This window comes from Harpia harpyja, chromosome 21 (assembly GCF_026419915.1).
Source record: "Harpia harpyja isolate bHarHar1 chromosome 21, bHarHar1 primary haplotype, whole genome shotgun sequence".
Classification (NCBI taxonomy): Eukaryota; Metazoa; Chordata; class Aves; order Accipitriformes; family Accipitridae; genus Harpia; species Harpia harpyja.
The window spans coordinates 3329912-3343387 of NC_068960.1; the positions used below are offsets into that span (position 1 = coordinate 3329912).

The 13476-nt window shown below is 56.1% G+C and overlaps 2 protein-coding genes across 3 annotated transcripts; one reads left to right on the plus strand and one right to left on the minus strand.

Annotated features, from left to right (window-relative positions):
* Positions 1-1985: 1985 nt before the first annotated feature.
* On the minus strand, positions 1986-5229 carry LOC128134643 (chemerin-like receptor 1). 2 transcript variants are annotated; one of them, XM_052772627.1, is made up of 2 exons: positions 4973-5229; positions 1986-4384 (listed from the first exon to the last, which is right to left on the minus strand). In XM_052772627.1, the coding sequence occupies exon 2, from the start codon at positions 4364-4366 to the stop codon at positions 3281-3283; it is 1086 nt and encodes a 361-aa protein (XP_052628587.1). In that variant the 5' UTR covers positions 4367-4384; positions 4973-5229; the 3' UTR covers positions 1986-3280. The 2 variants fall into 2 exon arrangements, with proteins under 2 accessions (XP_052628587.1, XP_052628588.1); XM_052772628.1 differs by having other exon boundaries at positions 4795-5025.
* Positions 5230-6202: 973 nt separating this feature from the next.
* SHMT1 (serine hydroxymethyltransferase 1) lies at positions 6203-12708 on the plus strand. The gene is made up of 12 exons (XM_052772626.1): positions 6203-6224; positions 7472-7596; positions 8151-8296; positions 8610-8725; positions 8815-8975; positions 9139-9220; positions 9480-9692; positions 9968-10084; positions 10443-10565; positions 10860-10976; positions 11161-11271; positions 11753-12708. The coding sequence occupies exons 2-12, from the start codon at positions 7495-7497 to the stop codon at positions 11920-11922; spliced, it is 1458 nt and encodes a 485-aa protein (XP_052628586.1). The 5' UTR covers positions 6203-6224; positions 7472-7494; the 3' UTR covers positions 11923-12708.
* The last annotated feature ends 768 nt before the right edge of the window (positions 12709-13476 follow it).

Consider the following 13476-nt stretch of genomic DNA (forward strand, 5'->3'; position numbering starts at 1 on the left):
TTGGATTGTTTGCACGCCTTTGGAAAAAAATTTCCCCCTTTTTTTTTTCATTCAAGCTTTTCTAGATAAGCACATGACAAACACAAGTATCAGAGAGAATGAACAGCCTGACTTCCAGTTAGGAATGAGGGACTATCACAATTATCACTGTGATGATGAGATAGTCTGAATATGAGGGAACTCGATACAATGGGAGATTTATCTTGGAACCAGTCCCTTGGCAGCCTGACCCCATACTGGTGTCAGCACGGTTTCTTATTGCACAAAGGCTAGGGATCAGACCCGGGATGACAGACCCATCTCTATCTCAAGCGCATCCTGTAACACAGCAATGGCCATTACCATTGATAAAACATTTGCTTCCCTCTTGTTTCTCCCAGCAGTATTTTGGCAAGTGTTCTCAGGAATGGCTGTCTGAAAGCTTTCTCAGTCCCTTCCCCATCATGCAGGGAGATGTTCAGCTTTGTAAAGACACACTATTTTGCTTAGGCATAATAATGTGCCACTTAGAGTGGAGGTAACTTCTGGGAGGGATATTGCAAGAGAGAGAGAGCAGCTTGGTCTCAGGTCTGGGTTCGGACGGGGTTAGCCGGTGAAACAGAGCTGCTGCGTGAAAGGCATGCTGGGCTAGGCTGGGATGCCAGGAAGGAGATGGTGCTCTGTAGGTTAGTCACCTACCGGTATTCCAGTGGTAATTCCTTAGATCACCCAGACACTCTGCTTCATTTAAATCATGTTGTCCCATGGGAACCCTGTACCCACCTTGGATGTCCAAATGACCCAGAAAATTGCTTTCTTGCCTACCACAAACCAGGTAAATACTTCAAGTCCGGAGCTTCAAGGGTGCCGGGATGAGGTGAGAGGCATGACAGGAATCTGAGGCCTTGGTCCAACACTCTCAGAGACTCTTGTCACAGGGAATTACGTGGGCTCTGCAAACAGATAAGGAAAACCAGAAACAGCAAATGCTGGTCTGCACAACCTTGACACTGCAATCAATGCTGTAGTTTATCACCAGGAGCAAGTAAATAGCCCCCGAGTTGCATGCTGCATAGCAAACATTGCAGTTTTATCTGGATGACAGGCAGCAATTTGTGGCAAAGGGTAAGTCTCTCTGTTCACTCATGCTTGACATATGGATGGTCTTGTTACATTCCCTGTTCTCAGCGGGTTTATGCATGATTTTAAGGTTAAGTACATGCATGCCTGTAGGATCACAACTTTCATATAATATTGCCTGGCCCAGCAGACCCATAATTAATCCCTAACATGTTCCAAGTGACAGCTCTCACTTGGTAATGTCATCCATGCAGAATAGCGAGGTACATGTAAATTCGTCAGTTCAGGCTGGGAGTCAGAGACTTTCCAGCCATCGGAGCAGTGAGGCTCCAAGGCAGGTTTCTGGCAGGATGAACAGGACAAGTGGTAGCTTGGGCCATTTTAGAGGCAGATTGGGCAGGCCAGGAGAGGGAGGTGTGATACAGTCACCTAATCGTTCAGCTGCCTAGGATGGGCTGGGAATGACAGCACCTCAACGCTACCGTTCCCTTTTACGTGACCAACATTTTCTACTATGAAGATTAAAGCAGTTTAGAAGCTGATCAAGCCTAGAAAGAAAATGCCCACCATCTTCATCCTGAGCAGTTTGCAAATGTGAAACTGGAGTAGACCCAGCTCAGCCACACTTGGTCTTCTTTCTTCTCCAAACCACTGGTTCTCAAATGTGCCAAAAGGTCTGAAACCCAACGATAAGCCAGAGCTGCAGGCTGGCAATCAGATCCACATGGACAGAGTGCCCCAGGCAAGTCCTCACACCCAGGTCAAGTCCTGTCTACTTCAGTCATGAGAGTTGCTGCTAATGCCAGTGGTTTCCAAATTCTGAGTATTTAATCTTTTTATCTAGTTGTTCTATTATCGAAGATGAGCATGCTCGGTCAGGTTGCATCAACAAGTGTTTTATCACACAGGCAACACAACAGGCTGGGTATGTTTTACATAAGTTTAATGGGGTTTAATATTCATTCACCAACAGTACAAAATGTCAGATCTTCACTATTTAAGGGCCAGAAACATGTCAAATTCACACACACAGACAAGCATTGCTCAGCAATAGTTATGCTGTACATCAAACCTGAGGAACTGGAGCACAACCAATAATTTGTCCTGCCACACATCTGGGGAGAGAAAAGATGAGTGTCTTACTAGCTATTCCAGACCCTACAAAAATACATATAGCCATTTCATTTAACCCTATTTCTTTAAAAGCTGCATGTGTAGGAGTGCCTCTGGATGGATCCCACTGCACGTTCAAGCTGCTTTTTTTTTTTAATTATTTTGTCCTTAAGCTTTAGCAGCCCATGCACCAGACTGGAATGATACATGGGAAAGGATTTTTGTATTTTGTTTACTAATTTAATTACAAGGGACTTATGGAATAGCTCTCCCTTCCCTCCTCTTCTCCTCTGGACAGCCGAAATGCTGACGCAGCCATACACCTCAGCACAGCCATATACCTCCAGCGTGGCCGTACACCTCCGGCACAGCTGTACTCCGCCAGTGCAGCTGGACCCGATTTTGCTCCCTGGTGGAACCCCAGCAAAGCTGAGCTGCCAGGGAAGTCTGGTAAGGGCAGGGAAGAAAAATCTCCCCTTGGGGCGCCACGTGTAAATGCACTGCAGGCAGGTGAACCCAACAGAGATGCAAACAGGATTTGTCCCCATATGCCTCCCCCGGACATGTACAAGGTGACCCTGGGCTGGGTGGCATGGAGAGCAGCTGAGAGCTCCCTCCTTGAGAGCCCCAGGAGGAGAGGAAAGTAAAGGGAGCTCTGCCAGCAGAGTCACAAACCCAGCGAATTTTATAAAGGGTCCCTGTTAAAAACTGGAAGCTGTAAGAGATCAACAGCGCTGAGGCAACCAAGTCTGACAACTGGCAGCCACCACCCAGGCTGTGATTGCCCCCTCAGCATGGCCAGCCAGGGAGATATTTTGCCGGGTATGATGGACCATAGGGGGATGGAAGAGATAGAGGGACACAAGGCAGCCAAGGAAGCGACACAGGGAGCAAAATGTACTTTGACTTTCCCACCCTGCTGCAGCCCCAGATGGTTGTTTAATTTCTGTAATATATTAAGTCATAGTAGGTTTGAGATACCTCCAAAACATGAAATCACACTTCGTTAGCATGCACAGCCCTTCGTAGCCCCCAGTCCTGCAACTATAGCTCTGAAATGAAGGGAAATCACAGAGAAAAGAACTGCCCCCTCCACACCAGTGCCTGCTCAGACCCTCGGGACCTCCGCTTCCGAAGCAGACCTGGACTTCCGCCGGCTGGTCAGACTGCCCAGGACCGACTCCTCGCTGAAGGCCCCTTCGAAGGTCGACAGGATGGACTGGCGAAACTTCTCCTTGAAATCCGGCCCCACAAATACGTACAGGATGGGGTTGATGCAGCTGTTGAAGAAAGCAAGGCTGGAAACCAAGGGGATCCCTATGTAAAGGGCCATTTTCATCTCGTGACTGGAAGAGTTTTTGGATATTTCCAGCAAGGAGAAGACGTGATAGGGGAAATAACAGAGGAAAAACGAGACTGTGACAGCAATGATAATTCTGTATGGCTTCGCAGAGTTGGCTAACTGCCGCCTTTTCAGCTTGACAGCAACGATGCTGTAGCAGATGAGAATCACCGTGAAAGGGATGAGGAACCCACATAAGAATCGCGTTATGATCATCGCTTTATGCCGCATCCTCCACAGCCTCCGCGTTGCCTCGGACGTGTAGTCATCAGAAAGTGCAAAATTATTATAGCAGCTGGTGATGTTCCTGGAACTGACCACCGTGTCCCGAAAGACGAGGTACGGGGAGCTGAGGAGGAGAGCCAGGATCCACGTCCCCAGTGCAATCCTGGCTGCCAGCTCCGGACTCCTGCGGTTGTGAGACCAGACAGGAAAGGCCACAGAAACGCAGCGGTCCATGCTGATGACCGTCAGGAGGAAGACGCTGGCGAACATGTTGAGGAATGCGATGGTGCTGTTCAGCTTGCACAGGAGCTTCCCAAACGGCCAGTGAAAGCCCAGGGCGGTGTAGGCGATGCTGAGGGGCAGGAAAAAGGTGAAGATGAAGTCAGCAATGGCCAGGTTGAGGAACCAGACAGAGTTCACCGTCTTCTTCATCTTGAAGCCTGCGATCCAGATGACGAGGCCGTTCCCTGTCACCCCCAGCAAACAGGCGATGCTGTACACCACCATGGAGAGGATGTGCATGCTCTTCTGCAGGCCGGAGTAGTAGTCATGGGCAGTGGCGTTCTCGGACTGCACGGTGGGGGAACTGGCAGAGAAGGGTGAAGGGGAAGAAGAGATGCTCTCCATCACCAGCAAGCCGGAGTCCTGAAATTGTAATAGCACACACCGCTATTATCTGCAGCTCCTGCGGCTCAGGGGAGGAGAACATCTTTGCTAGTGACTGTACACGAAATGTATATGCAAAGCCAGATTATATAACTTAATATATAATTAATATAAAGTCCTTCTCGATAGCATCTGCATCTGCACATCACAGAAACTACCGCGACCAGAGAAACTGACCCAGGTTTTGCTGCTGGCGTTGGCGCTGCTGGAACACCACCTCCATAAACAGCCTACAACAGCAACCCGACACGGGCCAGCGGCAGAACCGTGGAAACCCAAATCCCTCAGCTGTGATGGGTCCTCTTCAGATCACCGACGACAAATTAAGATAGCAAAAAACATCTAGACTGATAAAGATTAGGTTAAAAGATTGTTCCTTCAACAAATACCTTCCAGGGTGGTACACTCCAGTAGGCAGAACGGTACCCAAGGTGTATTCTGGTGTAACCGTCAGCCCTTCACCCACAAACCTTTCTCCCGGCGAGCCCACCGTTCTCCTCGCCCTTTGGCACCCTGCCTCGGCACACCGCCTCGCTGGGTCCAGGTCCAGGTCCCGGCAGGACTCACCGCGGCACCGCGCTCCTTGGCCACTCTGCCCACGGCGGCTGGTCTCACCTGCTGGCTGATTCCCCTTTGGGACGCTGCTTCTCTCTGGAGTGACTCACGTTGCCTCGTCCCGTTTTGCCATGGCTTGGGATCACGAGGAATTTAGTCGGATCGCTTATTCCCTAATCTTGTTCCTCAATTTGTGGTACGTTGATTTAACCCCTGAAGCCCCGGTGGCCACAGGCTCCCTTGGGCCGCTTGGCCAACCCCATCGGCAAAGCACCCTCTCCTGCCTGTGACGCTCACACCCCCCCCACCCCAGGCACTGTCCTTCCTCCCGAGTGCCCGGACACCCCACCGGGCACCGGGGCTGCCCTGCGGCTGTGGGGGGGGGGGAAGAGGGGGACCCACGGAGCAGGCTTTGCTTCCCACAGCAGCACCATACTGGTGCAGCCAACACATGCGGCAGCCTGGCAGGCCTGCTCGCCTTGAGAAGTGGTTTTGGCCAGCACCCCGACCTTGGGGGTGGCTGGAAGCGCTCCCTGCCTGGTGGGCGGGTGGGGGGGGTGTCCCATCCTCCGGCTCATGGGGGGAAGCGAGAGGTACCCCCAGATTGCTGGGAACACCCCAGGCAGGGCTGGGGGAGAGGGTCATCCCCCTGCCCCGGGGTGTAGGGCAGGTGGAGCCGGAGCTGCGGGGTGATGGCGGGGGGGGTGTGTGACGGCAGAGGGGGGGGGTGACGGCAGAGGGGGAATGACGGCAGAGTGGTGACGGCAGAAGAGCTCCCGCCTGCCCGGGCCAAGGTCACCCGCGCCCCCACCGCCACGTGCTGGCTGTACTGCCAGACCCGCCTCGGAGGGGACCAATAGGACGCGGGGAGGAGGAAGAGCTCGGCTCTGATTGGCCCATACACTTCTGGAGCGGTTTTCCCCGCCATCGGCCTACCGGTGCGAAACGAGGCGCTGATTGGCCGAGGCGCGGAGAGGCGTGCCTGAGTGGTCTAGGCTAGGCGCGCGGGTTCCCGCGCGGTGGCGGAGCGGGATCGGGATCGGGATCGGGACCGGGACCGGGACCGGGACCGGGCTTCGGTGCGGCGCTGCGGGCGAGTAGGGACCGGGACCAGGACCGGGCGTGCGGGGCAGGGAGGGCAGGGCAGGGCAGACACAGGGCAGACCGCTGCGGGGTGAGATCCGGGCAGGCAGCGCCGTCCCTCCACCGCCGGTGTCTAGGGCAGGGGGATCGCGTCACCAGGAGCCTGTCTAGGATGTGGGAGGTGATGGAACCGGGATACGGGGGGGGGGTGCAGGGCCAGGCGGGGATGGAGCCTCAGGGCGGGGGTTTGCCCCTGCAGCAGATGAACTGCCACGAGGGTGGAAATGGGGGTCTCATCCTGAGTGGGGAACGGGGAGCTTTGTCCCCCCGGAGCCTTCTGCAGATTTGCCAAAACTGCTGGGTGCAAGTACTGCCGCGACCTGCCCTGGGGGGACACACTGGACCCAGCTGTCCCCTTCAAAGCCAGAGCGCTACACCCTGCCCTTTCCCTTGCAGCCCTTTCCCTATCCCAATCCAGCTTTTCTGATAGTGGGGATTCCCTCCCTGCCAGGCTCCTGGCTCAGGGAGGAGGCCCACACTGAATGGACTTCAGCAGCTTGGCACAAGCAAACTAAGAGCGATTGCTTAATAACCTGCTCACGGCCCTTCGCTGGCCTTGCAGGGTTAATGGGTAAAAAGATGCATTGTTTTCAGCCGAGGCAGAAGCTGGGCTGTCATGCCTGCCCCGGAGCTTGTGCTCTGCATTATAATGCTAGCAGCCGTGGAACCCGGTGGGGCTGGAGGGCTGCTGCCAGGGCTGGGCATCCCACATGCCATGCAGTCAAGCTGAGGCAGAGCTGCTGCCTCTCAGGTCCCAGCTCCACAAGCCGTGCTTGCTTCAGTTAGCATTTGGGGCAGGACTCCAACCTGCTGGGGGTTTGCCCTCACAGCTATGCACAAGGGAAAGCAGCCAAGAGGTTTAAGCATGCTGGGGAATGCAACGTGCATTAAAATTGAGGTCTGTGGGTATAAGCATTTCACTGCCCTTGAAATTAAACAGCAGTTTTAATAAGACACCCTTCTGTCCATGAGGGCATTTGCTAGCATTTCCTAGAAGTCCTAAGAATCATGGATATACAGGAGCGAGAGGGAAAGGCATTGCTTGTGTTGCTGATAAGGTTTGGTCCACATGCAGGTTCACCATGTCCCCAGGTGTCTGGCAAGGCACTGCAGAGCTGGGCAGGGGGACCCCCAGGCAGGGCGGTGATGGGAGAGTATCAGAAATTATCAAAGCGCTATAATTAATGAACTGATCTTAAATCAGTGGGGAAACCAGACAGTTGTCTGTGTTTTCCTTAGCCAGTGGCCCGCAGCCCGTGGCTGGTCCTTCTGTATTTCCGGGGAAGATGTGGGATGGGAGCAGGCAGGACACAGTACCGAAGTACCCAGCCCCGCTGCCATCTCACAAACTCACCTCTCTGCTGGCAGGTGACCTTGGACCGAGCAGGAGGATGGCAAACTCAACGCAGGGAGACAGGGGCCTCCCCAGCGCGGAGCTCTGGGCCTCCCATAACAGGATGGTAATGGAGCCACTCGACAGCAACGACGCAGAGGTGAGAACCCCTTCCTGGCCCCAACCTAGCAGCTGCTTTGTTCATCTCCCAGACAGCCATGGGGATGCTGACCTCCTCAAGCCCATCTGGCGGGGAGACAGTCCAAGGCTGAGATAGTGGGACCCATCCATCCTTTGTGCCCTCTCTGCCTGCAGTGAGAGGAGAGGGAGGGCATCCTCCAACCATCTACAGATAACATGGCCATAACTTCACATCTATTGCTCATACCCCTCTGCTCGAAGCTCTAATGTCCACACCAGAGCAGCTGGCCCACCAGGCCATGTGGCAGTTGCCCGTGACTCAATAGCCTAAATGACAGCTGAATTATCTGGCAGCTTCCTGGCACGTAGAAACCCAACACATGGCCTGTGACCAGACACATGAACTGTTTGGGATCAGCTGAACCAAGAAGGGATCTCGTCTCCCTTCTCCAGCACCTTTCCAGGCTCCTCTCCATTGCCCTGTCCCCTCCAAGGGTGCATCCCCTATGGCGGAGCGTCCACGTCTCCATGCAGAGCTGGCATGGGTGAAGCTGTTTCTCTCCCCTCCCAAAGGTGCATAGCATCATCAAGAAGGAGAAGCAGCGGCAAAGGCTGGGGCTGGAGTTAATTGCATCAGAGAACTTCGCGAGCCGAGCGGTCCTGGAGGCCCTGGGATCCTGCCTGAACAACAAATACTCTGAGGGTTACCCAGGACAGAGGTACGGGGCTCGGGCTCCGTCCCGCCCAACCCAAAACCTCACAGGGAGGGAGAGGAACCACAGTGCCAGACCTCACCTCTGGGAAAGAAGCAATGTCCTTGTGCTGGCAGCCAAGCTCCTCCAGGGCAGGATCTGACCCTCTCGGCTTTTGTCCATGGCCATGCATGGGACAATCTCAGCAGGGTCACATCTGCTGCAGCTGCTGTCCCAGTGGCTGCCAGAAATGCGGCATCACCCTGGTTTCTCCCCAGCTTGGTCACAGGTTCTAAGTAATGAGTTTGGTTCTAACCCCTGCCCTGTCCTTTACTGGCAGGTACTATGGCGGGACAGAGTTTGTAGATGAGCTGGAAAGGCTGTGCCAGAAGCGAGCCCTGCAGGCGTACCAGCTCGACCCCCAGAAGTGGGGTGTCAACGTCCAGCCCTACTCAGGTAACGGGGTGCTCAGGAGAGCCAGGCCGGCTGCATCCACCTCCGCGCGTCCCGGCACCTGTAACGGGCCCGGTGTGCTCTTGCTGCAGGGTCACCCGCAAACTTTGCGGTGTACACGGCCCTGGTGGAGCCCCACGGCAGGATCATGGGGCTGGACCTGCCTGACGGAGGCCACCTCACCCACGGGTTCATGACGGACAAGAAGAAGATCTCTGCCACCTCTGTCTTCTTCGAGTCCATGCCCTACAAGGTAAAGAGAGCTGCTCCAGCCGGAGCCAGGATGCGGTTGTCATAAGTGTTAGTGCCTCTTAACAGTATGGGCGTCAGGCTCCCAGCACGCCCTCCTGCGGGATGACCCTGCAGCTGATCTTCACCCATACCAAGGTGGCTGAACCCTCCTCTTCCTCTCCCAGGTCAACCCCAAGACCGGTTACATTGACTACGACCGGCTGGAGGAGAACGCCCGCCTCTTCCACCCCAAGCTGATCATAGCAGGTAAGGATCAAACTCTTACCGACCTCCCTGGTGACACACCCTGGGTGGGGGCGGCTCCCCAAAGCGAGTAGTGCCCTGGTAAGCCTGCAGGCACCCACGGATGCTGCAATGCCGGGAGGAGACCTCAAATACATCCACACTGGCAAAAGCTCGTGTGCTGTCCCCAGCTGGGCTGTCCCCATTGTAGAGCTGGACCTAGGTCTGTCCCAAGGTCCTCGCGCATCTGCTCCTGTCCCCAACACGTCCTATCTCCCTGCAGGTGTCAGCTGCTACTCGCGCAACCTGGACTATGCCCGCATGCGAAAGATCGCCGATGCCAACGGTGCCTATCTCATGGCCGACATGGCCCACATCAGCGGGCTGGTGGCTGCTGGCGTGGTGCCCTCCCCCTTTGACCACTGCGATGTCGTCTCCACCACCACCCACAAGACCTTGCGGGGCTGCAGGGCCGGCATGATCTTCTACCGCAAAGGTGCCTGACCTGGCTGGGGAGCTGGGAGAAATGCTCCCTCCAGGCCAGGGGGGCTGCAAGTTAAAGCTCCTTCCTGCTCTAGCTGGGAAGGAGGGAGGGCAGGAAGGTCTGGGGCCTCCCGGGAGTGTCTGGGGAGTTTCCCAGGGCCAACTGCGGCCCAGATTTGAAAAGGAACAACAACCATCCCTGCTCTGAGTGGCCACGGGGTGAAAGCAGCTCATGGGAGAAGGGTGGCCATGCTGCCTTGTGAGTAACCCTGCCCTCCCCTCCCACAGGCACCCGCAGCGTGGACCCCAAGACGGGCAAGGAAACACTCTACAACCTGGAGAGCCTCATCAACCAGGCGGTCTTCCCTGGGCTGCAGGGAGGCCCGCACAACCACGCCATTGCCGGTACGCACCCAGGCTGGCCACCAGCTCCAGGAAGGCAAAGGGAGCCAGCAGAGATGTCCTGGCTGGGCTCTGACCCCCAGCAGCAGGGCAGGGGGCTCCAGCTGCTGCAAGGGGCTCGCAGCCTGGAGATGCTGCAGCAAGGAGCAGCCGGCTTAATCCAGCATTGCCCAAGAAGCAACCAGGCTTTTCCCATCCTGCCTTTTGGCTCATAGCGATGCCACCAGCCTGGTTAGGGGAAGGGACTGTCCGTCAGTTTGCTCAGCTCCCAGGGTGACTTCTGCCGGCGGTGCCATGCATCCCCACCAGCTCTCCCAGTGGGAGCCCCCAAAAACTCACCATGGTCTGCCTTCCTCCGCAGGGATCGCCGTGGCGCTGCGGCAGGCCATGACACCCGAGTTCAAGGCCTACCAGCAGCAGGTGGTCGCGAACTGCAAGGCGCTCTCGGCAGCGCTGATGGAGCTGGGCTACGACATCGTCACGGGTGAGGACAGGTCTTGGCCACGGGATGGGGCTGACCCCTCTGCGTAGCCCGGGGCCCAAGCCAGGCCACGAGGGCGGCGCGGACACAATGGGCAGGGCTCTGCCATCACAATTCCTCAGGACATCCACAAAACTATTTTGAAGCAGCACCCCCCTTCCCAAGGGCAGGTCCACTTCTGCCCCCAAAACCAGGGACAGGCCCCAGTGCAGTCCAAAACCTTTTTTTGCTGAAGTTTCACATGGGAGTGGCGTTTACCCTGATCCCACATCCCCCAACAAATCCCTCTCTTTGCAGGGGGCTCCGACAACCACCTGATTCTCCTGGACCTGCGCAGCAAAGGCACGGACGGCGGCCGGGCCGAGCGGGTGCTGGAGATCTGCTCCATTGCCTGCAACAAGAACACGTGCCCCGGTGAGGGATCCCACAAGCTCTGCCGTGTCCTGCCCCACACGCTGCAGATCTCCCATAGCCTGTGCAGAGCTTCCTGCAGGGTTCCCAGCTCCCGGCCCACCCCGGGCACTGGGAACCATGCCAAGTTGCCATGCACAGCAGTTTCGGTACCCGATTTGGTCATGCGTGACTTGTTCTGGTGCAGGTGACGTCAGTGCCCTGCGCCCCAGCGGCCTGCGGTTCGGGACGCCGGCTCTCACCTCCCGCGGCTTCCGGCAGGACGATTTCCGCATGGTGGCTCAGTACATCCACAGAGGTGAGGCTGGGGCGGGTGCGCACAGGGCCGAGTCTCAGCTCCAGCAGCAGCCCCGGGGCCAGGGCAGCTCCTCCAGGGCAGGAGGCACAAGCCAGGCGGCTTCCCCAGCAGCTGGCGAGGGAGCGCACACACAAGCGAGGAGTAACTCTCCCACTTGCACATCTGGATGTGGGAGGGGACATCTGGCCACAGCTGGGACCAGCCAAACCCTCCCCACTGCACTAGCAGCAGGCTGAAAGCCTGCACTTTTCCCAGTCCAGTTCCAGTTGTCCTCAGGGATCTTATACTGGTTTCCTGGGTCAGCAAGTCCTTCCCACGTGTCGGGGAGCAGCCCCAGCGCTGCTGTGGGGTGGTGCAGGGCTAAGCCAGCAGCTCAGCCTCGCAGGCTCCCTGCGGCAGGGCTGGGAGAGCCACGGGGTGCGGGCGCAGGCTGAGGTGTTGCAGCTGTGAGGACTGACCGAGGCATCTCCCATCCTGGCAGGGATCGAGCTGACACTGCGTGTGCAGAAAGACATGAGCCCTAAGGCCACGCTGAAGGAATTCAAGGAGAAACTAGAGGAGGAGAAATACCGGAGGGAGCTGAAAGCACTGAAGGAAGAGGTGGAGGCCTTCGCAGCGGCCTTCCCACTCCCAGGGCTGCCCGTCCTGTAAGGGGAAGCACCCGTGCCCGTTCCCAGAGCTGCGGAGGTACCTGGGATCACGGCACGCTCGCACCCCCAGTCCAAGACCAACGCCCCAGTACCTTCTCCCAGCACCTCCCTGCTGGCACTGGCTGCAGTGCAGCATCAGTTTCTCGTTCGGCTTTTGCTCACCTCTCCCCTCCCGTTTGGGGCGCAGGACCCCCCTGAGCACAGCCCCCCCCCGTAGGGAAACCAGCCCTTTCACCGAGCACCAGGTAACAACCCTCAGCCTCGTTCGATCCCGCTCTCGCTGGCTGTGGGAGCAGCAGACGAGGTTTAGGCAGGCCTGCCCGCATTCACCCAGATATCCCTCCCCACAGCATCGGGAGGGACGTGGAGGGGGGTCCACCTCGGCACAAGCCACCCCCCGCCACGGCCAGGCACGCTGTGCTCGGCTGCACAAGAGGCTTCACAGCTGCCAAAAGGCTCCCTGGTTTCAGCCTCGAGGATTTCCCTTCGCGTGCACAAGCCCGCTCGCTTTGTGTGCCTTCTAGCCTCCGCAGGCTTTGACAAGGCCAAGCCTTGTCCTCAACAGCCCTCCCGGGATCACCGTCCCATCCTAGCCAGCGTCTCTGGTATTTTCTCAGACCTCTGAGCACAAAGCTTAGGTAGAACCATTTTTTAATAAGCACGGTAAAATTAAGAATTTAACCACAATGTATGACAAGAATTATAAGCTTTAAAAAATACAACCAATTTTTTTTTTTTTGTATTTCAAAAATATCTGAACCCAAATAAATAATTTTTTTTTTTAAAAGTACATTTCTCAGACTAGTCATTTGGTGTTAACATCTGTTAAACTCTTGTGCAGTAACACTTACAGCACGACACTAAGACATGCTTCTTGGATTTCTCCCGGTCACACTCGCTCTAACTACCGACGCAAGCATTCGGCACGCACAGGCACACACACGTAACTCAACATGCAGTAATAGGATACAGTGCTTTAAAATAAGATGAGAATTCATCACAGCCTCCTCGCAGCCCTCAGAGGCAGCTCTTAGCCCAGCCCCATCCCCGTGCCGGCAGCGAGGCAGCCAGCGGGACCGGGTACCCTGTGTTTCTGCCTTCCAGTTAAAACGCGTCTCGGGGACCAGCGTGCAGTGGGTTTGTGACCCCTCCAATATCGGGGTACAGTCTGTTGCTCTGACATTGTGCTAGTGGGGCACCGTGCGGAGCAGGCACTCTCCTTCAGCCTGGGCAGCTCCCTAAGTTTCCCATTGCACCTTATTACAGGAGCCTTTTCAAAGCACTGCAACAAGCCCCGGGTCCTGCCCAGCTCTCCAAGACGCTGAATCCACAGTGTGGGCTGTCACCTACCACCAGACTGGGGGCTCAGGCCCCCCCCCACTCAATAAAAAGCTCTCGCCCCTCAAGCCCCTCTCCCACCCCTTACAAAATGGTGAATATTGCTAGAGTATAGGCAGTACTTCCCTAGTCAAGGCAAGACAGCTTTGGAGCTGCTTAGAAGTGATTGCTACTGGATGAAAGTAAATCCGAGCACTATTCTCTGAGAAATGAAACC